This window comes from Chaetodon auriga, chromosome 9, assembly GCF_051107435.1.
Source record: "Chaetodon auriga isolate fChaAug3 chromosome 9, fChaAug3.hap1, whole genome shotgun sequence".
NCBI classification, from domain to species: Eukaryota; Metazoa; Chordata; class Actinopteri; order Chaetodontiformes; family Chaetodontidae; genus Chaetodon; species Chaetodon auriga.
Window position 1 is genome coordinate 23,019,762 of NC_135082.1, and position 27,947 is coordinate 23,047,708.

Genomic DNA, 27,947 nt, shown 5'->3' on the forward strand with positions numbered 1-27,947 from the left:
TTCCTCCCTCACCAAATTTTGGTCGGGGGATGGAAGGGGTGGGCTGATGCGCACGTCTTGCTTCAGTGTCCCCTTTTGCCAGGAAATTCCCGTGTGGATGTGGGCATTAATTACTGGTTTAATGGGAGTATGACTAAAAATGTAAAAGAAGGATTAGGCGCGGGGAACGCAAGGGCCTACGTCCGGTCTGCTCGCCTCACTTAAGATGCGAGTGCAAAATCAGTCTGTATCTAACGAAACGGATCTATAAAGAACATTTGCATCCGAGCCAGCTGTTCACTTCATCTGCACATAAATCCGCAACGCGATAGGGCTCTGTCTGGCCCCGAACGAGCCATTTAAAATGCGCTTCTGGTTTCCACTCACCTCTAAATATTCTGAATATTGTGCTTTTGAAATGTGGTAAATTATTTTAGAATCAGTGCGCGCAGTGGTCAAACAATGAGCTTAATTGGACATTAATTAGGCTATAATTTCCTGATGATGAGGAGCTCTTATAGCAATCAGTATTCGTGACTTATTCCTGTAAATTAACTGCCAATAGATGCGTTTTTCGTGAATCACTAGTTTATTTTGCGTGCTCAGAGTTTAGACCATAAGCAGCCGGTTTTAGGCAAATTGAACCATTCTATGTTTTGCATGCCTGCACCTCAAACGTCGCAAGGTGACAGTAAACGCACCGGGGCGGACTAACAGAAACATCAGAGCTTTTATTTTCTTAACGCGCGTCTTCTATTTCAAGATGCCATCCTGAATTTTTGTGCGATTGTTGATGAAAGTTGAGAGGCTCCAAGTTTGCCCTCTGCTAGACGACACAGGCGCATACATACACAAACACACCCCTTTAAAAGCGCGCGTACAAACACACACAGACACACACAGAGAGAGACACACACACACACACACGCGGGGTCCCTCTCTGAGCTCAAAAGAAGGAGGAAAAAATGCGCCACTCTTGGAGCGTCTTTCAACGGGGGAAAAGTTGAGGAAGACAGAAGAGGACGAACCAAGGGGAGACTCGGATGAAAGCGCCTCCTTCGCTATTTCTCCTCACACTGTAAATAGATGGTTATTTATGCGCATAAATGAAACTAACTTAAACGTAGCGCAGCGTCTCTCTTTTTTTTGGATAACATAGCCGGGGAGCCACATCCAAGCACGTTTCCGGACACAAACTCCAGCGGCTCTGGACCTTGAAGTTGCCTGTTTTTGTCGCTATAAACACGCCCGCTGGTGTGTGAGTGTGTGGACGGTGGAATTTATCTCTTCGCTGCAGAATAAAAACGCCGACGGCTGGAAAAACCAAAACCCCACCGGTGTCAACAACTGGTAAGCGCAGCAGAGGAGTAGAGGCACTTTAAAAAAAAAAAAAAAAAAAAAAGAATAAAAGTGAGGTGTGAGTTAATGCAAGAGGAGGAATTTGTTCCACCTCGTGTTTTTTGGGCGTTTCTGATGTGAATTTCAAAGCGACGGCTGTAACATAACGGAGCATGAAGTGATGTGAGGGCAGGGTTCGCCTTACAGGTCGGCGGATGATAATGATGGATCATTAGCGGTGATGCGGCGGGGATATAGAAAGAAGGGGGGAAACCGGACTGTACTGTCCTGTGCTGCTGGTGGTGATTGTAAGAAAACTGTCACATGTCGGTTAAAGAATCAGAAAAAAAAGACACATTTGTGTGTTTAAGCATCAAATCCTGCTCCAAAGTGATGATTTGTCCGAGCGTAAAAGTCAACGCAGATTCCAATAAAATGCATGAAATTGGGGGTAAACGGATCAATCAAAGCTTTAAAGCCCCCCCTAAAGTAAATGGTGAATAACTCTTTGCAGAAAATTACACATAACCCTGTTAGTAAAACGGGAGCATCATGAGTTCTGTTTCTCCTCATATGCATCATTCTGCAATATAAGGAGAAGGGGGGAAAAAGTTGGGGGAAAGAGGCGACGTTCACGGTCTCACGCCTTTAATTAATACGGGACCATATGGTGGAGGTTAGTCGATTCATCTCCCGGTAAAGGCTGCAGTCTCATGCTCCACTGTGTTAATTTCAGAGGTAAAGCCAGTGTGAGGCCATGCCAGCTTTCTGTCTGCACTGGGCCCGATGCCATGTGAGTCACCGATTCACATCAACTGTTAGTGGTGAGAGCGCGGAGCGTCCGTGAAGTGACAGTGAACGGACGGTTAACAGAAGTATTGATAATATTCATGCAGCTGTATTTATAAAACACTCCTAGTGGATCTACACTTGTGCCATATGTCAGACAAATAGAAATAAAATATTTATTACAAGGCCTAATTAGCGTACTACAAAAAGCACCGTTACTACATGATCAGAAATTATTATTATTATTATTACCATGAGGACATATGAATTGTTATTACATCTCATATTATTAAATACTGTAAGTGTCACATATATTTTAAAACATTTTTCATCCTCGGTAATTTTTTTTGCTCCATATGTTTTAATTAGCGAAATAATGTCCATCTTTCTTTACCTAAAACGTACGTTTATCACATCATTTACCTTTTATTTATTGATGTTAAGTATTTTTTCTCTCTTTTTTTCAGATCAGTTTTTTTTTCTTGTTAGTTTTAAGAGAATTCGTGCCTTTAATTTGAAGTCTCCGCCAGAAAGAGATTCAAAAATAGATAAAAACAAATCGTTCGATGTGGACATTTTTTAAACAATAAAATATAATACGGTTAAATGCATGAATAAGAGATTTCAGAGGCCGCAGAGCAGGCAGGCTGAAATATTGGAGGGACCCCTCATTAAATCGCACTGATTAGATAACACGGAGCTGCGCGCAATAACCTCACACCCTCCGGCCTGACCCCCACTATTTCATTTTGCTGTGGGGAGAAAGGGGAGGGATGGGCAGAGAGGTTGTGCAGGTACGCACCGTAAAACTTAACCTCCAATATCTTCATCTTTTGAATTAAAGGGGGAAAAAAATCGCCTCACAGAAGATGTAGAGCAGGTGAAGGGAAGAACTGAGGAAAATGGTTAACAGCATGACTGCATGCAAATTCCCCCCGACTTGAATTATCATAAGCAAACAGTGTGAGCCTGGACTAATAAAACCCCATCTGTGTAACTTCATATCGAGGTAGTATGAGGGCTGCGATAATGAATTTTGTAATATCCCACCGACAGACATCTCAATCAGACTCTAATCCCGTGATTTTACTACGGAATCACTCCACTTCCAACTGCTGCAGGCTGCACCACAACACAAGATCCGGCTCATGCAAAACACGGCGGCTTTGATATATTCACACTGTACACGACTTACACTGGAAAAAATATATAACAATACATGGCGCGCGCTAAAGTGGAGTTTTAGAGTCGAATTTGTCTTAAATCGAGAGAAAAGGAGCGTCAGGATGATGAGATTAGTCGTTTTCCTCCAACGCAGAAATCATCTTTCCTCTTTGTTTTGTCCAGAAAGTGTTTCCTGAAATGCAGATGTCGGCGCTCAGAGGATGGGCAGATGTTTCCTAACACAAGTCAAATTAAACAGGAAATAAGTTGTTCCAAATAAAAATACACTTTCACACCTGCTCACGTCACAACTTCTCTGTCCATCTAAACTCATCAGCTCTCGCTTCGCTGAAGGCCTGAATTTTGCATCAATTTGAAATATTTTCTTCCAGCATTTTTTTTTTTCTATTTCTTGCCATCTAACACTCATCCTCTAAGCACACCACTATTCTTTTGGGTTTTATGTCGTCTCCAAACATTATTACTGCGCAGGTACGTCAGAGACCAACACAGGGGGTTGTTGACTCGTCTTAAAGGCTAATTATGGCTCTTTTGTCTGTTATTACAGAAGCGGTTTCCTGAAATTGCCATAATGGACTCCCACTGCCGCAAACTGGCCACCACCTGCGCGCAAATAGGTGAGTATCTGATCCATGAGTCAATGCACGGCAGTTCTCACATATCATAGAAATAAATGTATATATATATTTGGAGATTTAATATAAAATAATTGTCAACTTAATTGTACATAAAAACGTGATTTTAGTTTATTTTATTTACAGAAAAATGGCACTCTTGACAATTATAGGCCTACAGGTTAACAGGTTAAGGGTTTATTGTAAGTGTTGCTTCCAAACATATTTATTAATTACAGCTAATATCTTATTCTTTATTTACTGCATTTTTTATTAATTCGCCTTCTTCAGAAGTGACCCAAACCAGACACACACTGATGTCTTGATCCTAAAATCAGATTTGGTTTAAAAGCAGTGAACAGTTCTGGCACTTTGTGAAGTGTTAAGCTTAACATCTTACATGAAAAGGAAAAATAAGGTTGATTTCTTCATTAAAAAAAAAAAAATCAGTTCTGATGGATTTTTCCCAAAATAATCCTTCATTGTTTTCTTCGTGAGACTCTGAGGTGTGAAGCGTGCTGCTCAAAGGCTGCTGTAGCGGCAGCTTTGCGGTGGATGTCACCGGTTTGTTCAAACGCAGTCGCTCAGGTGTTCTGGCCTCTCTGCTCGTCGCTGTGAGGAAGCTGCCGGCGTGTCTCTTGTTGTTTGCTGTCTCAGAGGGACACCTGGTGGTCGGATGTGGACCTGCAGCTGCAGGTTACACACAGCATCATGTGCGGATCTGACACAAGTCAAAGCTCTGCAGCGATGTTATCTGTTGCAGTCAAAAGGTGGACATATGTGACCACTGATGCTTCTTTTGTGACCCTTTAATCTGCAGTTTTCTGGCCTTTGGCACAGTGAGGTCGCTGTATGACGACAAAACAAAGGCTATATTTAATAAGGTTTCAGAGCTGAATTTAGATTCTGCTTGCACTAAGATTTTTTTTTCCTAGATAGCATCTAAATCAACGAGAGACTAAACAAAAAGCTCCAAACCGCTTGCTCGACAGAGTCTGGGATTTATTAATTATTCTCCAACGTAGTGGGGAAATTACATCAGGTCTTGTTAGGGTCTTAAACGAATAACCAATAACTCTCATTCGGTTTCGTTTAGCCGACATTGATGGGGCTGTGTGACAGAGGGCAGGCTGTTCACAGCCTCCGAGCTGCGCAGTGTGGACGACCATTGATTAAGAATAATAAGATAATAAGACATAGACACACCAGCGTCAACTGTTTTGCTGTAATGTATGCAGCGCTTGTTGGATTGACTCCGGGGAAAACTAAATGTATAATGAAAGCCCATTCGTGAGGAGGAATATACTAATGGAGGAATCTGATGTCTCCTTAATCCTATGTAAAAAGCCTTGTCGTCTCCCCCTATATTGACTGAATTGCTAATTAATGGCCCTCTATGGCGGAGGCCTATTGCGCGCGGTAATCCGCAGAAGAGAGATAAAGCATTCAGAAGGTAGAAATGAAGAGGAAACCGATAATCCACTTCAAGATTAGTATTACAATACGACTGCAAGGGGGAGAAAAAGGAGCAGCAGAGTTCGTTGTATGGCATAAAATAACTAAAATAACACATGGAAATGACTGTTTTATTATTGTTATTTATAATAGAATAGTAGCCGACTTCTGAAATATATGAAGTTTATCCGCTGCGCATTCTTATTAATTCTGCTTTCTGTTTATTTACTAAAATACACCTGGTTTATTTTCCTATTTTAAACTGCCTGTAGCGAACGAAAATGTAAGGGCGTGATTGACTTGCTTAACCTTAAACGATAAAGCATCAATAAAAATAAAAACCATTACTCTTCAATTGTACATGAATGATAATCACTTAAACCATGCATCATCTTAACTGAATTACTCTGGACCATCCAAACAAGGTTTTATTGCTCTGTGTGAGAGGCGATTGGTTCCCGAGTTTTCAGAAAGTATCTTCCCTCCCTCAGTCTGTGTGTGTGTGTGTGTGTGTGTGTGTGTGTGTGTGTGTGTGTGTTGCATACACTCTATGGTCTGCTGGTATTTATATATCAGGGGCTTTCACGGGATTAGCCCAGTAACTTCTTAACATCGCCAAGTCCAAATGCGCTGGCTGAATGGGCGTCCGCCTGGCCACGTGGACATGGGAAGTGTGTTATTTGATGGTGGTGGTGGTGATGATGAGGATGATGATGATGATCCAGTTGTGTTATGGAATTTAAAAAAAAAAAAAAAGGACCAAAAAAATGAAGACCCGAGTGTCATCAGTATTTTTCACAGGTATGAATCGCACTAACTGTCGCGAGCGCTTCCTCCTGTCTGTGCAGTCCGTCCATCACTTCAGTCACCTGTTACCCGGCTGACATTTCTCCACCCTCAATCTCCCACCTTGAAAATTGAAGCCGCATTTGTTTGATTAGACGTGTTTACTTTGTCTTAACGCGTCACAATCTTTGGGGAATTATAGGTACAAAAAAATTATTGCTGGCATATGAGCCTAAACTCATTAAAAGTCCTCCTTCACAAATTCTTAGGCAAATGAGAGTCTTATCAGATTAAAAGAAAAAAAAAACCCTACGGGAGCGCTGGCTGAGAACGACTGAGGGGTCCAAACGCAAAGTGAGGAGAGATCTCCAGTTAAGCACCCAGATAAAGTAATCCGTCGTCAACAAACTGAGTCTGCGTGGTTAACTGTGCTCCGATGGGGTTGATTTAATGGATATTTGAACCTCAACTCTGTGGAGATCAAGAGGATCGCCTCATTTGACAACTCGTGTCACTGGCAGTGCTTTTCCTGAGCCTATAGGCTGCATACCGGGATGCAGCGGATAGTAAACCACTTTAGGCCAGTTTGGTCACGTTTTTGGAGCGTGTGATGGAAATGCACTACAGACATCTCCCTAAGTAGAGCTGGATATGAGGATTAGACCTCCGGAGAGGGGAAAACGCTTCAATTCAAACTGTTGATGTTTGATTGCCTTTAAAGTAATTTTACCAGCTTCTTTCCATTACTTCTTTCCTTTGAATGACGCTAAAATTCTGCATTGCTTTGCAGCGCCGCACCAGCTGCGCCTGTGCGCCTTTTAACATACATGTCTGGCAGTTAGCGTCAGTTGACAAGTGCGCACAGACAGTTTTAAGGCCGGCTGGCACATCCCTCCTTCAGAAGTTACTTTTCTTCCTTTAATCGGGCGTCCTTTCACGGGATTATTGGGCTGTAGTAGGTTTTTGTGTTTGCAGTGTGCATATTTTTTTTTCATACGGCTTTCAGTACAATCCGCTCGGTGGCTCGCTTTATCCACACTGAGTCCCTGAGTAAACTGCGGTGACAGAGGCTGCGAGCGTGCAGCTCAGCTTGGGTATCAATAGAACGGCGTCGTTTTACTGGGCCACTGGACCCATCTCATAAAATGAGACCAAACTGTGTTATTTTCATTTTTATTTGGTCTTGGGCTGCTGCGCAACGGCACCTCGGAGCGCCGCGGGTACACCGTGCGTCCCATCTCTCTTTACATGCTTTTATTTGGAAGAGAAAAATAAGCGCCAGACCCGGCATAAACACATTGGCACACATATCTCGTTTCTGCAAGCTCCGGTTGGCTGGGCTCACCGTCATATCCACATGGATGTGCCTGTCAGAGCGAACATGGGCGGGCGCAACATGGTGACGTGGAGGTCTAGAGAGGGGCGCAGTTGGATAGGCGGCGCGCAGGCAACAGCTGAAATGAACAGAGAGCGGTGTAGAGTGTGTATGCCTCTGGATCTAATATCACCTACCTGTCCTTGTCACTCTGATAGTCAGCCGAGGTAGCCGCTGCTTACCACCGATGCTAGTATGGCAGCACTCAGTGATCTATTTTAAAGCATTTTCCGCTTAAAACTGAAAGGGGGCTTCATCTCAAGCTCAAGAGGAACCGCTCTCCTGCGCGTCTTTTTGGAGAACTGAACACATTCCGCCGACGGACTTTTCCGCTCATCCTCGTTGTACTAAAGGGGACTTAATCTGCTTTTGACAGCCAGTTTTTCGATCTTTTACCGATGATCTCTATGAGGGATCCATTAAACATAGACCATCACCACCTGACAGGGAATAAACTTGCCTCCACACACCACACGGCTCTGGCGATGGCATCAAGTTTACAGCCGCTGCAGCGGTCTGTGGACTCTAAACACCGGTTAGAGGTGCACACCGTGTCGGACACGTCCAGCCCGGAGTCTGTCGGTAAGAACCGCCCGGGGTGCAGATGTTCTCAGCACGGCGCCGCAGATGTCACATCGATATCAAACAAAAGATGGCTCCAATGAAGGGAGCCTTACATGCATGCAAACAGGCGATTACAGCCGTCATTTAACTCGCAGATCATTCGTCTTGACACTTGTCTGTTTGTGGTGTAGTAAAAAGTTTCTGTGTTATGTAGATGAGAAACAGCTTGTCTTGTGGCAACTAAAATTTGTAAGGCATTTACTTAAATACTCGGTGTCGAGATTAAATCAAAAGGTCAACCAAAAAGGAAATGCAAAAATCCAAACACGGGGGAAAAAAAGTAATTAAGCTTATTTTACGACTCAGAGCATTTGTTCCGCAGTGAAGTCAGCGATTAGCTCATCCATTTCCCAACAGTGCCGCGGATTCAGGATCTTTTTTTGTTCTCTCTCTAAAGCATGCAGGCCTTAATCCGCCTGACCGTGACTGAATCAGCTTCTTTCCTCTTGACAGAAAAAGAAAAGAACCAAAATAAAAACGACGACTCCTCAGACGACCCGTCTAAAAAGAAGCGGCAGCGGCGGCAGAGGACTCACTTCACCAGCCAGCAGCTGCAGGAACTGGAGGCCACGTTCCAGCGGAATCGCTATCCTGACATGAGCACAAGGGAGGAGATAGCCGTGTGGACCAACCTCACAGAGGCCCGGGTCAGGGTGAGTATTCCCTCGGGTGCAAACAAAAACAATTCGTCTGTATAATTTCGGGTAATTTGTGCCAATTGTCCGGTTAAACCACAAATAGCCTGTACCTTTATATTATTACGCACGGACACCAAACTTTACGCACGGCTCACATTTCCTTGAAAATAATGTATTACACAGTTTTTAGCTGGAAAACAAGGAATCAGAGTCTTGTTTAAATACACTGCTGGTTGGAGCTCTATTTAATTAGACTGTATATGTCTATCTTTTGGGCTAAATATAACTGAAATCCTCTGCACACAATGCAAAATAAACTTTATGCTTCTCGGCACATTTTAATCTTTTCGGTAATTTCACAGTAAAGTAGGACTATTTGTTATTTGTCCAATGAGTGTAATTACACATTATTACGCTGTTAACAGTTGACATGTGTCGGTGGCAGATACCAGTCGTGTTCTCCTGTTCGTGTGAAAGAGGTGCAAAGCTTGTATTTTGCGATTGTCGCCCTGGTGTTGTGTGATTAAGGTCAGCGTGTTTGCGGAAGCCTGCAGAGGAATACACATCCTCTCCACATTAAGATGGTGCAGGAGCAGCCCAGTGTGTATTCTGCTCAGATAAAGACCCAATCAAAGCGGAGTGGTCTGCGCGGGGAAGCAGAGATTAATAAAGAGAGTTTGGATTTACAGACGTTCAAATTAGGGGGATAATTTAAATTTAGCACGAATATCACAAATTAAAGATTATGTGTCTGATATTAAAATGTAAATATAGATGCTATAAAATATTTACACTCCTAATTCCTAACCTGCTCTTACTGCTTTTCCTCTAGGTTTGGTTCAAGAATCGGCGAGCCAAGTGGAGGAAACGGGAAAGAAACCAACAAGCCGAGCTTTGCAAAAACGGCTTCGGCCCGCAGTTCAATGGACTCATGCAGCCCTATGAGGACATGTACCCCAGCTACACGTACAACAACTGGGCCGCCAAGGGCCTCACGCCGGCCTCCTTATCCACCAAAAGCTTCCCCTTCTTCAACTCCATGAATGTCAACCCCTTATCCTCGCAGACCATGTTCTCGCCGCCCAACTCCATATCCTCCATGACTTCCAGCATGGTGCCATCGGCGGTCACCGGCGTGCCGGGCTCCAGCCTCAACAGCCTCAATAACTTGAACAACCTCAGTAACCCGTCTCTCAACTCGGCGGTGCCCACGTCGGCGTGCCCCTACGCGCCCCCGACCCCTCCTTATGTGTACAGGGACACTTGCAACTCCAGCCTGGCCAGCCTGAGACTGAAAGCCAAGCAGCACTCGAGTTTTGGATACGCCAGTGTGCAGAATCCGGCCACTAATCTGAGCGCTTGCCAATACGCCGTGGACAGACCAGTCTAATACCCAGCTGCACTGCAAAAAATCACCACCTTAGCAAGTCATTAGAGGCTAGTAGTGGCGCTTCAAGTGTTACTTTTCTCTGAGGGGAGTGAGGAAATCTGGCGGTGAGATAATTGTACTTTTTTCCACGCGTTTCAGGAAATGTCTTGATTATATGGCATTTTCTGATACTATTGGAGTTGGTCGATTCTGACTTTTTTTTCCCTCGAGATATTGCCACTTGTACCTTGAAAATGTCCAAACATGTCAAGAAACACGTGAGATGATTCCATCGCACATGATGTACTTTTTTTTTTTTTTTTTTTTTTTGGTGGGGGGAGGGGGGGTATGATTTTGAGGGTGATTACAAGACCAACTGGCTGGTGATGGTGGTCATTTTTTGCAGTGTGTGGGTAATCACAAGCAGCCGGCCACAGGAACAAGAGACTACTACAACTACTTTTTTCATTTTTCAAAAAGGGCACTAGAAGACTGAACCACTGAAGCAAGCTCAACTCCGGGTCGGAGTCAAACTGAAACGGGAGATTTTAGGTTTATTCCCCTTTTGATGAGTCCAGGCCAAGCGTCACGCTGCGCCACAGATTAAAAAAAAAAAAAAGGCCTATTTCTTTTTCATAGCTCGTCATGAGGGTTTTTTTTTCTTTTTCTGATGGATTTTGGACGATAACTGTTGACTGAAAAGGTTGTATATATTTGAATGATCATCTCTTGTTTGTCGAGGCGAATGCGCTATAACCCTCCAGTCCTCTCCAGGTTCAATTTATCAACGCATGTGGAAAAAAAAGAAAAAAAAAAAAGAACCCTAAAAAGGAATCATGTTTTGCTTGCAAACAAAAGGGAATGTACATACTAAAACGCACCAGATGTGTGTTTCTAACATATTATAAATTTATTATTAATGTCTGTGTGAATATCGATTTAGAATAGCAATTCTGGATTTTAAAAGAAGAAGCATCAAAAATGTTCCTGCGACAAATTATTTGGTTTTTGCTCTGTGTATACTATTTGGTACGGAATTATGTTTTTTTTTTTTTTTTCCAACATCCAAAAAAACTATTGTGTTTTATTTAATGGAAGTAAATATATTGTTCAAAAACATTCTGATGGGAGACTTTTATTGAATCTTTGTGTTAGTAGTCTGTTAGTGGAGTGCAAAGCAATGACAGTCTGTCTATAGCCTTTCGATTATGTGAGGTGCTTGTGCGGCTAATCTATAGAGGAAAACAATGGGCCGCTCCAATACACACAGCAGCGAGATGCTCCGTCAGATTAACTGCTGAATACATGTCTGCCTGCCCAGCCAAGGGCCTCGGCTGCGGTCACTGGTGCTTGAAATAACACGGGAATCAACAAACAGGATTTGGACCACACAACAGTGACGACAGTCCATTAGTGTTTTTTTTTTTTTCCTCTGTGTTTGAGCTCAGAAGAGATGGCTGATGGCTGGTCTGTGAAGGCATTATTAGAAACACATCTTTAAATCCACTTTTTAACCCAATGCATGCATTAATAGGTTTTTTTTATTATCATTATTTTAGAAACGCAATTGTCCAAATTCCTATTTTACTGGTGAATTTGATTATCTTTAAAATATAATTGTGATAACTGTGATATATTTAACCATGGAGGTGTTTGTTTAGAGCTTAGGATTTTTAAAGCGAGTCTTCTTTTGTTCCAGGCGTCTAACTGACCTGAATGCAGCCTCAGCCACACTGACGCATGCATCTGCTTGTCTCTGCATTGTTTTCTTTTATGACTCGGCGCGTTTTGAGTCACGCTTTACGGTGCGCAAATGTGCCAAAGCTACGGTCTGGGGGAAATTGTGATTCACAAGCTTGAGCAAATAAGCGTACGCAGAGATACAGAGGTATGCGGGCCGAGGCTGAGTGGAGGAGGCGGGGGGACGAGTGCAGCGTCGTGGCTGCAGGCAGAGCGGGGACGCCGGGGAGGAAACACCGCAACGCTCCCTGCAGAAAAAGAGGCATAAACAGGCGCGACTTGGCGTTTGCAGGCTGAGCTGCGCGCAGTTTGCAGACACAGCTGTGGATCATGTGGGTTGTTTGTGGTCAAATTCTGTTCAATGAAATATCACAACATAATGAACTACAATATCCAGGGGAAAAAAGCAAATGTGGCCGCTTGGTGAAAGAGCTGATTTAGGATCTGATGTCATGCTGCAAGAGGCCTTTAAGGTCACCTCCCGAGGGGGGGATTATTATGAGGAGAAATAAATCACAGCACAAGTGTTGTTTTTACAAAAACTGCTAAATAACAAACACAGGAGAAGCCTTCTTCTCTTTTTCCATCTATGAATGCATCTGATTTTCTGAGGCGCATCCTGAACTCCTCACCCTCCAGAAGTAGCTTTTCCTCTTTAAAAGGAAAAAGGAAAAAAAAAGCAGTGGGCTCCCTTTGTTGCACAAGTGTCACCTTTTGATGGAGTCGGTAACGCGGAGCAATAATCAGCTGACAGGGGATAAGCCTCGGCTGCTGCAGAGGCGAATACGCAAGTCTGCGGCCTCAATACACATCCACACAATCAACATGTGAGCAGAGGGTGACCTGAAGAGAAGAGGCTCCACAGGGAAATGTTCATTTGGCTGAAACGGCGCCCAGGACTGCAGACCTTTAGCCTGCCGCCTCCTCTCCAACCTGCACAAGGTAAGAACTCACTAAAGTTTCCATGAAAACCACCACATGTGCCTTTTAGCTGCTGTGGCTGCATGTTCACTTATGTTTAATCACAGATTTCTGCAGAGAAATTTCACAAAAAACAAGCTTATTTTTGCAACATGGCTACTTAAATTCTGCTCACGTTTTAGCTGCATTTCATATTCTAAATCCAGACGCTGCAGTCACTTACGCGTCAAAGTAAACTCATTTTAAAGTCGAAAAATTCACGCTTCCCACGCGTAACCGCGCATAATAATAACGAAGAAATATACATAATAAACTTTATAAACATGTAGTTCATGTTCCAGTGGAGATACAATTATCAATCTCTAGTTAAACCAAATTCCTATTTGTCCTGCCTCAGCTTCCGGACGCCTAAAACACACTAGTCCATCTTAATGTGAGATTTGTTCCGCCGGATGATTAAAAAAAAAACCCGATGTGAGGAAACACACCGAGCCGACACAGCTCTCACCTCCACTCCGCTGGGAATTCAAATAAAACGCGAGCAAGTGCAAATATTCAAACGTGTATCGTTACACCTCCAATCTAAATAATTAACAATCTCTCAATAGTCATGCGGCGCGTTTGGAAGAGACTTCAGGTGGTTTGGTAATAACACTGCATGCGATGTATCAGGAGGAAGGTTTCTAATTAGACTGTGCGTTTTTCTGGAGAATCCGCCGGTTTTTGCTGAAGTTGCCGCAGAATATGAACGAAAACAAAAATCTCTTAGTGAATTTTGATTTTTAAAAAACTACTGCAGGACATCTTTAGGACAGTCAGTAGGTGCACGGTTATTTATTGCATGTAAATAGATATGGGAACTATTTAAGTTTCAAAGATAAGAATAACCATTTCTAACCAGTTTATGGTCAAAATTAAAGCTTGCTTGTGTTTTTTTTTTTGTTTTTTTTTTGTTTTTGTTTTTTTGTTTTTTTTTGTTTTTTGCATGTGTGCCGTATTCCCATTTACCCTTTATTTTCACCCACAGAGCGCATCAAACAAGTACTCAGTGGACTCTGGGATGTCTTAGTCTGGTCAGATGTAGCAGGTTGAGGGAATGAAGGCAGATTTCACATGTTTCAGAGCACGCAGGCTGCCTCTGATCAGCAGTATATTTTTTAAGTGGGCAGTGATGCAACAGGCTCAAACACAACCACAGCAGGACTGAAAACAAGCAGCTTAAAAAAAAAAAAAACTCAAAAGCTCATGGCTTTCATTTGAAAGGAGGAATTCAGTCCATTTCAGATTGTTAAAGCCAAATTTGTATCTATACGATAAACAGTCTTTTTTGCAAACAAATATGGTGGATATGATAGAAATAATGGTAATAGTATACATATTAACCTTTCTTGTATCTCCAAATGTAATATACTTGCATGCATGTGTACTCTCTCTCTCACACACACACACACAGTATTCAGCAAGGTATCTAATTTAGGGCTGCTATGGCTGATGAGACAGAACTCCTCTATGTGCCTCAGAATAAATGAAGGACAATGGCCACAGAAGATGCACACAGTCGACCTACAAACACAACTAGTCTCAGCACTTTGCCAACGAGTGCAGCGGTCAGGCAGCAGAGAGGGCTGCTGTGTGTCTTGGGGGAGGTGGGAGGTTGAGGGTTTGGGGGTTTGGCTCTGGACCAATGGCGGCCCAGCGGCTTCAGCTAAAGGTCACATGTTGTGACCTCACACATTCTCACCCTCACCTAAGGCCCGAGAAGTTCTCCATAACAAGACGCACAACCGTCCACCTCAGCTCAACTCTAAAAAACCTCAAAGGAGCTTTAAATGGTCGCCTTTTTTCAGCAGAATCAAGCCAGATAATCAAATAAATGAATTGGCTTTTGATGCACTGCAGCAACATTCACGTTTGATTTACACTGCAAAATGAAAAATGTGTCTTTGCCTCTGGCTTCTATTGAAAAGCGTCCTTTGTGTGAAAATATTGACTTCCTGGTGTTCATTTATGCCTGCATGCTTGAGAACAGGCGCACATGCAGACTTGCTCGCTGCTGGTGTCTTTTGCATGTATGTTGGCTGTATGTTGTGCATCTTGTGCGTGGATCTACATGCGTGTGCACGGATGTGTGCATGTATCAGGCCCTGTCACAGTGGGGGCTCGGTGCTGCTTGAGGGCAGGCGGCTGGCCAGAGCGTGTGAAAGCAGATAACCAGGGCGAATTTCATGACGCACACACTTCCTGCTCTCTGAAGTTCTATTAAAGAAGGATGAAAACAAAACACACATCTCAGATGTTTTCTCTCCAAATCAATTTCTACACATTACGCATGCTGAAGAGATCAGTAGCACTTCTTTCATGAACCTTGAACTAGTGGAAAAAATGATCCATCAGGAGAAACTCATGAGTTTATCTGATAGAGGAAACACACTGCTTGAAAATCTTTGAGAACGCAGGTTGTTTTTTTTGGCTTGTTGTATATTTCAGACTTGAATCCGTAGCATCACTCATCATAGGTCATGATCTGAAGTGTCTGCTGAAGAGCTTCAATGTAAATGTTTGAGGTGTCTTTAAGCCATTTTGCTCTCTGAGGTCCCTAATTATACACAATAATACATGAAAAACAGACACAAGAGTAGTGAAAAGGGACTCTGTCCAAAAAACTGCTGCTGGAGCTCTCTGATGAGTCTGTGTTTATGTTTGTTCTGCTACTGCAGAGTAAGAGCTTGCATGCTCAAACCGTCTGGATAAAAATGCCATTCAAGCGGCATTATTTAGCATTAAGGCTACCTACAATAGACCCACCAAGCTGCAAGAAACACCTCTGAGCCTGTACACAGGAAACACATCCCATAGATAGTATATGTCAGAGTTTTAGTTCAAATCACTGCATTTTCTAAAATCACAGCATAAATGTGCACAGAAAGTATAAAAAATACATATAATTCATAAATAGGCAGCCTGTAGGCACGCCAGCTGCCTGAAGTCTTCCTCATGCCTCTTCATGTTAACCTGACAAGTCTAAGGCTGCTAACATTTTAGCCTTATCTGAGGCATCGTGTTCAGACACCTTCAGTTTACACAGTCTGCCCCAGATGGCATCTCTCAGCACTGTTTTCTTTAGGCCTGTCATCTACTGTAACGTCTTAATTGACGTTTACCTCTGTTCGCTGCTGTCAGCCACCCGGAGTCTGTGTCTGATGAGCAGCCTGGCAGAAGAGTTTCCCAGGCTCCAACTTCAGATAGAAAATTACACCTGAGCGCTTTTGTTTGTTTTAGTTTTTCTTTTTTTTTTTTCATTTCGTGTCTTACAATACAATTTTCCCTTCACACGCAGGGTGAATTACAAAATGCTGTAGAAATTGTCAAAGTGTCTAGCGTCTACCTCAACGGCTCATGTTAGTTTAGCGGCCTGAGTGAAATCCTGGCTTTCCCAAATATCTTATCTAAAAAAATAAAATAAAATCAAAGTTCAGATAACAGCCCATTTTGCCATTACAGAAGCAAACCATTGAAGGGTTTCCAGCTGAATCTCAACACTTTTCTGTACGGCAATAATCCTACATTACTCTGCTCAGAAAGACTCAATATCACAGTCAGGATGTTTTTTTCAATATGTTTCCCTCTGGCCTTCCTGTAAAGTCATGCGAAACATGCAAATAATGTGGACACTACTGTGCACCACGGTTTAAAGTGTGAGATATTTTGTTTGTCCCAGTGGAAACAAAAGCCTGAACGCTTCCAGAGTTAATGTCGTGCATCACATGGCGTCTATCCAGCTGTACAAACAGGGCATTTTTGGGCATAAAATGCACAATATTATGGAGAAGACCACTTAGGGAGAAGCTTTACATCATTTATCCCCATTCAGCTCAAAGCTAGAAGTCAGTAATCAGTGTTTCCTCAATAAAACGTCTTAACGTCTCTTGTGTAACAATTAAATCTTGTGTCAAAAATATTAAAAATTAACTTTACCGGCTGGTAACTTGCCTGTTAAATGTATGTTTAAACGCTCACCACACACATGCTCTTCATAAACATGAGCTCATGCGAGGCTAAATATTGAACTAATGTAATGTATTTTAATGATCACAGCAAAACAGTGTTTAAAGTAATCCTGTGCAGCATTTACAGTGGACACCCGTCGTCACGATAGTGTGACTGCATCTCAGAAACATCCAATGCGGTGCAGTTTGGAAACAGTATAGTGCTGCAGCATTATATTTTCATTAAAAGGAACGCATGGTGTCAGAATATCTGACCAGCCAGACCACAGTTTACCGAAAATGATACTGAATTTTAAGTCAGATTATTTCCAGTCTTCATGTCCAGTCCTAGAACCAGTTTCTGTGGAAAGTAATACTGCGACATCTGCAAAATGCTGAAGCTATAATTCATCTGTAATTCATTTTATAGCCATTAATTGTAAATATTGTCAAACTACTTCGTACCCTTTACTCAATGGCCTTTCGGTGTTTTAAACACCTTAAAACACAAAAACAATAAATAGGTTGCAACTTGGCAAAGCTTATGCGGGTTTAAGCCTAAAAAAATCCTATTCAGTGTCATCAGTGTTGAACACTGAAGAAACATCAGGTCTAATTTTTTGTGAGAATTGTGCCCTTTTGCGCTGAGATAAGTCTTTTCTCATGTTTCGCTGTCTGTCAACCTGCTTTTGTCTCCTGTTAAAGACGTCGCTTGAAGGAAATGTCAAAATTCAGCAAACAGCAGCTGAAATCTGTAAATCACTGAATCTGCACTTTGCTGGACGTTTGCACTGCCCACACATTTGAGCTTCTGGACCGCAGACAAAAACTTAAAGTTTAATTTTGCACATAAGTTAAATAATAACTCTCAGTCTGCTGTCTCGGCGTTGAATGGATGACCGAGTGAGCGGAGCGACATCCAGCAGCCTGGAAAGCAAATCAAACGCTGCCCACCAATAAACAAACGTCAGCTTTTGATTTTACTGCCTAGAAACAGGCCATTCCTCACACAGACAAATGGTGTCATTTACTGCATTTTCCTTGTTATATTGCACATGGCTTGAGATCAACAAGTTTCTGTCCACTCCTTCCAGGCTCAGCTGCTGCCCGTCTCCATCCTGCCAGCAGCAGCTTGTGGTTACCAGCCTATAACTCACCACAACCAGCACCTCCATCGACAGCAAGACTTACAAGCTCTGCCCGTTCCGTCACTGTGAGTCACTCTGCTGCTGGCTGAAGTGTAAAATGTTTACGCCTTATAAAAATATTTCTTTGGATTGCGCTCTTATTAAAGCCAGATGTTGCCCAATCCATTTTCTCTGGTGCAAATATAGAGCTGTGTTTTTTTTCTACTTTAATTTCTATCGTTAATTTTTCCATCTCTATGCAAACTGTGTGGTCAACCGCTCTGTGCAGGTTTATTTCTCTGATGATGATGATGATGAGCAGCTGTTTGAAACAAGCGACTATTAACTACAGATGGATGTAAAGTGAACACAAATGTCTGCATCCCCAAAAACAAATACTGATTGATGCTTTCTTCATTTGTCCCACTGTTACTCGCACATTTATGCTTTCTATGGTGTGATTTTCCATTTTTGTGCAACGTGTTGTTTGATTGCAATCACTGTGTATTATTATATTCTGACATTCATCACATTGGAATTTAAATATTTTCAAATTTTTTGCAATTTTCGTGTTTTTTTTTTAATAGATACACTGAAATGAGTGTCATTCGTGGTTTGTTTCATTAATTCAGGCTGTAATTAAAAAAATGTCAATTTTGAGAAAACAAATCATCTTGAAATTATTATTCTTTTGTAAGCCACTGTGCCTGCACAAACACTCTTATTTCATTTTTTAAAAAAGTGGCACAGTTAAAGGAGTTCGATGAGAAGCTTGATACTCTCTCATGCCTGCACGTAAATATGAAGCTATAGCCAGCAGCCTGTTAGTTAGCTTAGCTTAGCACAAAGCCTGGAAACAGGGGGAAATGGCTAGTCAGCTCTGTCCAAAGCTAACAAAATCCAGCTAAAAGGACATTTAAATGAATGCATTGCATCTTGTTTGTTTATCTCGTACAAGAACCAGCTTGCAGAAACACCACATTGTGGTTTTATGGGAGTAAAGTGCCCGACTCTATCATGCATTAACTTCCTGAAGTCGCTGGTTGCCTGCCAACCTCACAGTGGCGACAAGAATCCAGGAGGCTACAGGTTACTGCACCCGGTCAAGAAATAGTTACAACTATTTAAAGTTACATTTTTTAGAGAAAATAAACAAACATGATATAACAGCTTTATTTGTGCTGGTAGGACAATTTTGTTACCTTTGCACAGAGCTAGGCTAGCTGTCCTTATGCCCTTATGCTAAGCTAAGCTAATTGCTAGCTTTAGCTTCATAGTTATTGTTTAGACCCTACAAGGAGCTATGGAGCTTCTCATTGCTTTCTAGGCAAGAAAACAAATAAGCACATTTTCCAACTGTTGAGCTACTCCTTTAGATAATATCTGGTTCATAATTGATCGTTTAGTCTCTGCTACATGGAGGGATCATCCTGGCATTAATGGCTGATCATCTAACCACTCAAACACACACGAGAGTCAAGGAGAGCGAGATAAAAAATATAGTATTAAAACACTTTCGTGATTGTTTTTCCTGTTGTGCCACTTGCTGTGTATATTTGTGTATGTGTCAAATAAGACGACAAATATCCTCCAAAAACTCAATTAGACGAGCAGCAGTGAACAGTGAAATAACAGGTTTACTGGTGATAAAAAGAAAAAAAAAAAGTGAACACTCCACCTGGTGTACCTGGTGGCTCCACTCATCCACCTCTCCCAGCCTACAGCATTTCCAACCCAACAAGAACAGACGGTGTGGAGAGCGACTTATTGGATTGGATCCCACCCAGCAGCGACTTATACGCTCAACCTATATGTCACAGATGGTAGGATTTCAGCATGGTTGATATAGGAAATCCACTAAGGAGTATTGATCTTTCTAAGATCTGCTCTCTCCGCCTGATCTCCACAGGATCTGAACATCCGCAGAGACCTGTAGGGGAGTGCAGCCGCTGGAATCTCACTCTACCTTTAACGGTTAAAGTTGAGGTAGCGCGATGCAACATTTCCACAAAAATTAATGTCAGAGTCGCAAACTTCACCTCAATCTATCAACACATGCCGCAGCACAATAATGATTCAACCTACAGCCAGTCGATTACATTATTTTCTGTTTAAAGCGGTCAGTGTCAGTCAGAAATCCCGTTAAAGCAAAGTGATGCACGTTACTGTACGTTTTCAAATGGTTAAATAAAGCAGCAGCAGAAGTGGGCAGCTAGCATGACTGGAGCTGCCCACCATGTTTGATCAGAATAAAGAAAAGAATGCCACCTACAGCAGCTCAAAGCAGTAACAACAAGAAACTCCAAAGAAATTCACTGTTGACTCGCTGTTTGCTTGCCAGCAGATCTCTGGGCAGATTAAAGCTCAAAACCACAACAGTAATAATCAGTCTGAAGCAAAGATGTCGCCAAAACGAAATACAAGAACCTTGCAGATTGAGGTGCACATGACCCAGAGGGGGATTTCTCCTTGATACGCCATTCCTTTTTTCCAACTGCACATCATCTGATGCACAAAGCACCAACGCCTGCATGCTAATTTAAAGCATCTGCAGTGAAATGAAACATCCCACATGTCTAATACTATCAATTCTTATGCTACAAGTCTCTCATCACCATTAGTGTTTGCCGGTCGTCTGCTGAGGAACAACAATCAGAGCCTAGTTCTGTACCCGTTCAAGTGATATCCAATCCAAAAGTGCACCTGCATGTGGCTGTGAAAAACAACACCCCGATGCTAATGATTACCATGTTAATAAAGAACTTTGTGTTTTACCACAGTTCTGTTGTCTTCATGTCCAAAAACAATCATCTTAACCAAATTCTTTGACATTTGATGACAGAGAACAACTGATTTGGGAGGTGATCTAATCAAATTAAATCAAAAGAGGGAATTAGATAAAGATTTGAGTTACAAATATGGAGCGTTTGCAGGGGAAACAGTTTAGCTGTTCATGTTTGGGTGAAGGTTTGCAATCTCCAGGTGCCCTATAGCTGAAACTCAAAAGTGACACTTGAAAAACAACCTATTTTTGTCATAGTTTTCCGTTGATTTCCTGTACAGTTAGCCAGTAATCTGCTGTTAAATTGCACGAGCAGGTTGCAGGAACAAGTGCATAAAGCCCGCTAGCCCCCCGTCTCCCTCTGTGTCTCTCTCAGACAGTTTTAATCTCTGGTAAGACAGTCACGTCCAGATTTGTCGTCTGCCGTGTAAACTCTGGTGGAAAGCGACCCGCCGCCTGTGCCTCCAGTCTCCACAGCTCTCCTTCATTACTGCACGCGGTGGGAGAGCCAGAGCTCACGGTGTGGTAATCCCTGCTGGAAGGCGTCACCATATACTGTCATTAATGAAACGGAAGACACACACATATAGCCTACACACACACACGTGCACTTACACAGCCACATGTTAGGATTGGCTGAGGGATGACTGGTTGCAGCAGCAGCATCTTGTAGACCACAGCTGAAGGTTTATATCTCTCTGCAGGGGATGTTATGGTGGCTCAGATTTATCCTCTGTTGTCAGTTATAGGCATGGACTGCTCTTATTTGTTGCTGTTGATGTCATTTATACAGCATGTGTTATACTGCTGTGAGGTCTAATCCTGTTTGCTTAGTTCTGTGTAACGCAATCATCTACAAAAATGTTTTCCACGGGGATGTCAGCAGTGACTTTCACCTTTGCATACTGTAATATTCCTCATGGCCTCCTGCAGCTGCAGTTCCCAACTTCTTATGTTTGTGACCCTCTAAAATGAGGCTAAGACGTCTCCTGACCCCTCTTCACGGGCTGCATGTGTCCAGTAGCTCAGCATTAGAGCGATGGTCTCTTCTCAGACTGTTTTATTTGACTTTTAGTGGTCAGTAGAAGTAAAAATATCCAGTAATTCACAGGAAAAAGCAAAGACTGTGTTGCAGAATCTCACAAACAGATTCATCCTGTGAACCTTTGATGGGTCCTGATGTAAATGGGTTTACCAATGATATTTGTATATTTTAGCAACTATACTGGTTTTAAGTTACAATAGGATTATTTATCAAATATAATGGGATCACAGACTGACTAGTAAGAGGTATTTGTTTGTCTTACTGAAGCAGCTCATGTATCAGGCCCAATTAATAAAGACCTAGATGATGTGTGATCATAAAGTTAATTTAATAAAAGCATATAGTATGAAAAGTACATCATAAAGTATGAAAGCTACAACTGCCAAATGTTAACATTTTTCTGATTTAATCTCAATCAGTCTTAGTTTCTGTGGGACCCCCCATGAACCAGCAGAGGGCGCCAGAGATAATTAAATCTATTAAAACGGCTGTTCATTTGACATTGAAATCAGGTCTTTTTTTCTTCTTCTTTAACCGAATTCAGTATCTGCTTTTAAAGATTTGCCTCATGCACTTTCTTACAACTCAGCAGGTTTTGCAACAGTGATAAAAACTAATATACAAATGACTAACTTCATAGTTTGCAACTTTTCTTTAATGGGATATTCTTAAAATGTGTCACAAAATCTTTAGGATTTAAGATTAATCCTTATTTATGATTAAACTATTTATATTTATTCCTCATTGGATCGTTCTTGTTTTCTTTAACTGCAGGCTTACTGCTCTGTATGGTCACAAAACATACTCAATAAAAATCGAGTCGATCATACTCTGACTTATACATCAAGTGTGAAAAAACGGAGTGCAGAAAAAAAACGACTGCAGCTCCCTCCTCGCTCTTGACGTGACACCAGCACTGTATTCTCCTCAATTTATGAGGTATCATGGTGGGTAATAAAGCGGAAAGGTCAGGGGGGATGTGTTTTTATCCGCTCTAAACCAGCAGGTCAGATTTCCACTTTCCACGCCACAACTCTGTGACTGCAGCTGGTGCCCTTTTGGTTAAAACAATACATTCACCTTGGCCACTCATACATCATATCACCAATTCTCCATCTTATTGGCAATGTCACACAGAGGGCTGGGAGATATTACAGAATAGATTTACTGCACGGGCTCGTCCACAGCCTCAGATATGATATAAACGGTGTGTAATGTAAGCCATACATTATGAATCCAATTTGTTTGGGCGAGATCAGATATTTTGAGTGCAAAATGGATCTACAAGGTGGAGCATCACCGTCCGGCCACTAGATGGCAGCATGCTGGTGACTATGAGGCTGAATCCTGCAGTGATGCAAGTTTTACCATGTTTTCTCCAGATATAATGTATTTATATTAAAACTGCAATAAGAAACTGTGATATTATCACTCATTAAAACATCAAAACATGATAATTAGATTACAGATGATTATTCTCTTACATATTCTTAAAATTAGAAAGGTTTCTGCAAGAAAGTCACTGCAAAAAAGCATCTTAGTATAAAAATATCATTGGAATATGACAGCAATACTTTAGAAAATGGTACCTTGAAGCAGAGGAAGAACAGGCCATTTGTGAAAGATCATACTGGTTGGTACTTTAGCTCTTATTCAATCAATAGACTAGGAACCCCTTTATATTATATATATTATTATATTACATTTTCCTGATGTCCACACATAGTTTAGAATGACTGAACGTTGGGGTCTTGAATTAAATATGGAGAACACCCACACCATCAAATGCATGTGCAGTAAATCTTTAACCTTAGAGAACATTTGTGGGATATTTTCAAGACTGTAGTTTGTACTGTTGTCGTGTCAGATTTGGTTATATTGCACGCATACAGGCGATATGTGATACACTTAATGCAATCTACGACAACAACATCATGACATACAGCCACAAAAATGACCATGAAAGTGAACCAGTATCAACAAAAATCTGGTATCATAAATGTTGCAGGGCTGTTGTATGAGATCACATTAGACTGAACAGCTGTTGAAACACGAAGTCTTCCAGTCAGTGAGCAGGCATCCCTCCAGGCTTATAAATGGCTTAGATGACTGTCACCACAATAACAGGGTAACTGCTGGCCACACATCCAACACATAACTTTTGTAGTTCATAAAAGCCTGTGCAGGTCACACAGTGATACAAATATCACTTAAAAAAACACTTCTCTAAGGAAGAACTGCAGCTTGTCCAATTAATCTAATTTTCCTTTTGACCTTTTTAACCCTTCTTCAGTAAATTGTTAGTTTATTCAGTATGACCTCTTAAAAAATCGTGGAAAATGCCCATCACAAGTGACATTTGTCTTCAAACAGCTTCTCCTACAGCCCAAAAGCCAAAAGCACTTGATTTACAATACAATAATATGAAAAGGAGAAAAGCTGCAAATTCTGACATTTGAGAAGCTGGAAGCAGCAAATCTTTGGCATTTTTGTTTGATAAGCAACTAAAGTCTACTAACTGATTATCAGCATTCTCGTCAGTATTACTCAGCTAATTGTTTCTGCACTTTTATGCTTTTACTCTGCATTAGGGGAAACTGCACACACGCACACTTCACACAAGTCCAACTTAATCTATCATAGCGTGAGCCCCTCAGTGCACCAGATGGTGGATGAAACGTGTTAAACTTTTCCAAGACAGATGCGTTTTTGCCTCAAGGACACCATGTATTTAAAGCATGCAACGTGAAGCAGCGGGGACAAGGTGTTACGCAGTTTAGAAGTGCTGATTCTACAAGGGCACAGACACCGTATGAGGAGGGAGAACGTGTCAAACTGATGCATGATTCTACATGGGTGGTGATCATGGGAAAACAGCCCTCTTCCTTTGGAGGAAAACGCTACAGGCAGATAACACGTAACATTAAAAAGGAGGAAATCCATGTCTTCAACTTCAGTTCTGCACAGATAAACATCAGCAGTTTACAGTACAATGTGCAGCACAGTCAGGAGGTCGTTTCATGGCCACGGGTTATCTGGTGAGATTACTGTAACTGCTACCTTCTTACCGAAACATCTTTGGGTTTCATGCACAGCAGCTGAGGTTCAGCGTGTCCTAATGCTTTTACATGTTTGTATATATTTTGCCACTGTTGGCCTTTTAAGCCTCTGCAGATACAAGGAAGGAGATAACGAATGAAGTCTTCCTGTGACATAACTTCAAATCACACATGCAGACTTGTATCAGTCTGGAGACAGTTAGAGGACACTTTCACAGCAAAGTAAAGTTCGAGCTCAGTTTGCAGGGTTAATTAAATCTTTGCAGGTAAAGTTAAAGGAGGTGGAAGGTCCTAACTTTTAGTTTAAGTTGAATCAAATTAAAAAGGATTAAGTTAGAGTGAATTCATAAATAATATGTAAAAGAAATTTTATTTCCACAGCTAGCTTAACGTTACATCATGTCCATAGAAGCAGACATGCTGCACACGTGTACAGACGCGCTAAAGTGATGCTGGATATCAGAATAAAATGTAATAATTAAGTATGAAAATGTCAGGGGAGATAAAGTTGGATCGCTGCATCCTTAATCAGGAATTAACCAGTTATCCAGAAGATCAGGAGAAATATACCAGCAAACAAAAACACGCATGGGCCCTTTCTGACTTTTGAAATAAAATGTTTAACCATGTGATTTGAACTCACTGTGAGGCAAAAGCTAAATACGTAACAAAAAAAAAAAAAGTCAAAATGAACCTGGCTCTTCATCAGTCTGTGTGATTCTGCTTCAGGGCTGCAAGACCTCAGCTGGGGTCTTTTGAGGGAGAACAACAGCAGGACAGTGTGAAAAGAGTCTCTGTGAACATCTGTCAGGCTTCCAGAAGAGGGAAAAAACTACAAATCAGCCATTTTTGATCCTGTGCAGCAGCCTCTCTCTATCTGTCTGTGTATGTCTCTTAATCTCTCTCTGTCTGTCTCACTGTCTTGTGTTTAACATCCAAAGGCCAAACTCCATGAAGTGTCCGCTGATAAAGAACAGGAGCTGTGGTAGAAAGGTCCACAAAACCTGTTCTGTTACGATAAGAAATATAATAAAATGAAAAAGAAAGTTACGATTATTTCAGTCCAAAAACTCAAAGTGATTTATGTAAAATGAAGATAAGATAGAAAAGAGAAAATAGACTCACTGGAAAAACTCGTCATATAGCAAAGTGGTTGCACTTTTTACTTAATAAATTACTTAAAAGTAGGGTTGGAGCAGTGTACTGCTTTGACAGTACACATTGATATGAAAAATGACTGTTATCATAGCATGTACATTTGCTTATGTGGTACTGAATTCTACCATATTAGTGTTACCAAAAATATATATTTCAGGTTTTTAAGTTTCATGTCGGTCAGGACTTAATATTTTGTGAAGAGTTTCTTCAACCAAAAGAAAAAAAAACACCTCTGTTTTCATTCCTTTAAGGGTCTTTCCAACTGATAATTATGCTAACAGTGATACTACACTACTACTACTAATAATAATAATAATATTTTCTGAGTTGCAACCCTATTTCAAACATAATCATTTATTAAAATTTTGTCTGTCCATTGACTGATTTCAGCTCAAAACAAAAACACATTTATTTTATGTAAACAACAAGAACCAAAGCATTGAGACATTTAAGATGTTCTGCTTGAACACCTCTCGTCTTGAAATCTCAGCACAGATGCTGATGGTAACCTTTCAGTCCCACCACACACACACGCACACGCACACGCACACGCACACACACACACACACACACACACACACACACGCACCCTCGCATATTCACGAGTGACTTCCCCGTTTACAGAAGGACACAACTCATGAATGCATGAACACTCTGTCATCAAGCTCCAATAAGCCGAGGTCCAGATGCCTGAAATGTCTGCCAAACTTCACCGACGAGTCCAGGTCCAGTGCACAGGTGCACTCGCTAACTGACAAAACACAGACACGCAGGTAAGCACGCAGGTAGACACAAATTCATTTACACAGCCCTCACATGCTTCCCAACAACACTTGATGTGGAGAGAAGGAGCAGGGATGGTGAAATCCCAGCTGATGCTGGAGCTCGTCCGGCCTTAGCGGCAGATGCTCCACTGGGACACTTTAAGATGATATGTTTAGGCAGGCAGGTGAGAGGTCGCACCTTTCAGGCCAACAGAATTACGCTCGAGAGACCCGTAGGGAAACTAATGACGCCAACATAAGATCTAAAAGATGGATATTCTGGGAAACATAATTAGGTAACAGGGGAGGAAAAAGAGCAAGAGTGGAAAGGTGCCGGAGCATAGCTGCAGTTCAGTCAGCTGCTCAGGTCAAACATATTTATTTATAATGTTAGTACAGAGATTTGGTTGTAAGGTTGCCACTGTGGTCTGACCAGCTGGTGCAGTTCAAGATGTATGTGTCAACATAAAGAAGAGAGGGTCACACTCATTATCGCTAATAATCATTTGCTCGATCATCCCTGACAACACGGAGTCACCATCCAGGCTCTGACCTCATCAGTGCCAGCAGCCATATGCCTGCAGCTCTGCACAGAAGAAGCTGTGGAGTGACGATAATTAACTCCTTTCCCTTCAGGGAGAAATATATAACCTCGCAAAAAGTTGGGATGCTGTGTGAATCTTAAAGGAAAACAAAATGCAGTCAGTTGAACATCCTTTTAACCTATATTCAATAGAATACAGGATAAAAACATGATATTTAATGATCAAACTGAAAATATACACTCACTCTGAATGAAGCTGGGGCAGAGGCCTCTTCACCACTCAGTTACATCACCTTTTCTTCAAACAACACTCAGTTTGAGGAACTGAGAACACTAATTGTTCAAGGTTTCAAAGGGAAATTCTTTCCAGTCTTGCTTGATATATGACTTTGGTTGCTAAACAGTGGAGGGTCTCTGGTGCCTTTTTTGTGCTCCATAATGCACCATAGACTTTCAAAGGGAGACAGGTCAGGACATGCATGGTTCCACCATGAAGGCAGGCTCCTGTGCAGAATGTGGCTTGGCATCGTCATCATCGTCTAAGCAGAGACGTCCCTGAAGAAGACGTCGTCTGAATGGCAGCATGTGTTGCTCCAAATCCTGTATGCACCTTTGAGCATTAAAAGGTGTTTCACAGAAGTAACGCATGCCACGGCACAAACATACCCT

At 41.8% G+C, this 27,947-nt stretch overlaps 1 protein-coding gene across 2 annotated transcripts; it reads left to right on the forward strand.

Moving 5' to 3' along the window:
* Nucleotides 1-970: 970 nt before the first annotated feature.
* On the forward strand, nucleotides 971-11,258 carry pitx2 (paired-like homeodomain 2). Of its 2 annotated transcripts, XM_076738324.1 has the most exons (4): nucleotides 971-1,329; nucleotides 3,839-3,908; nucleotides 8,599-8,798; nucleotides 9,616-11,252. In XM_076738324.1, the coding sequence occupies exons 2-4, from the start codon at nucleotides 3,863-3,865 to the stop codon at nucleotides 10,171-10,173; spliced, it is 804 nt and encodes a 267-aa protein (XP_076594439.1). In that variant the 5' UTR covers nucleotides 971-1,329; nucleotides 3,839-3,862; the 3' UTR covers nucleotides 10,174-11,252. The 2 variants fall into 2 exon arrangements, with proteins under 2 accessions (XP_076594439.1, XP_076594438.1); XM_076738323.1 differs by lacking the exons at nucleotides 971-1,329; nucleotides 3,839-3,908 and adding an exon at nucleotides 7,577-8,103 and having other exon boundaries at nucleotides 9,616-11,258.
* Nucleotides 11,259-27,947: the final 16,689 nt, after the last annotated feature.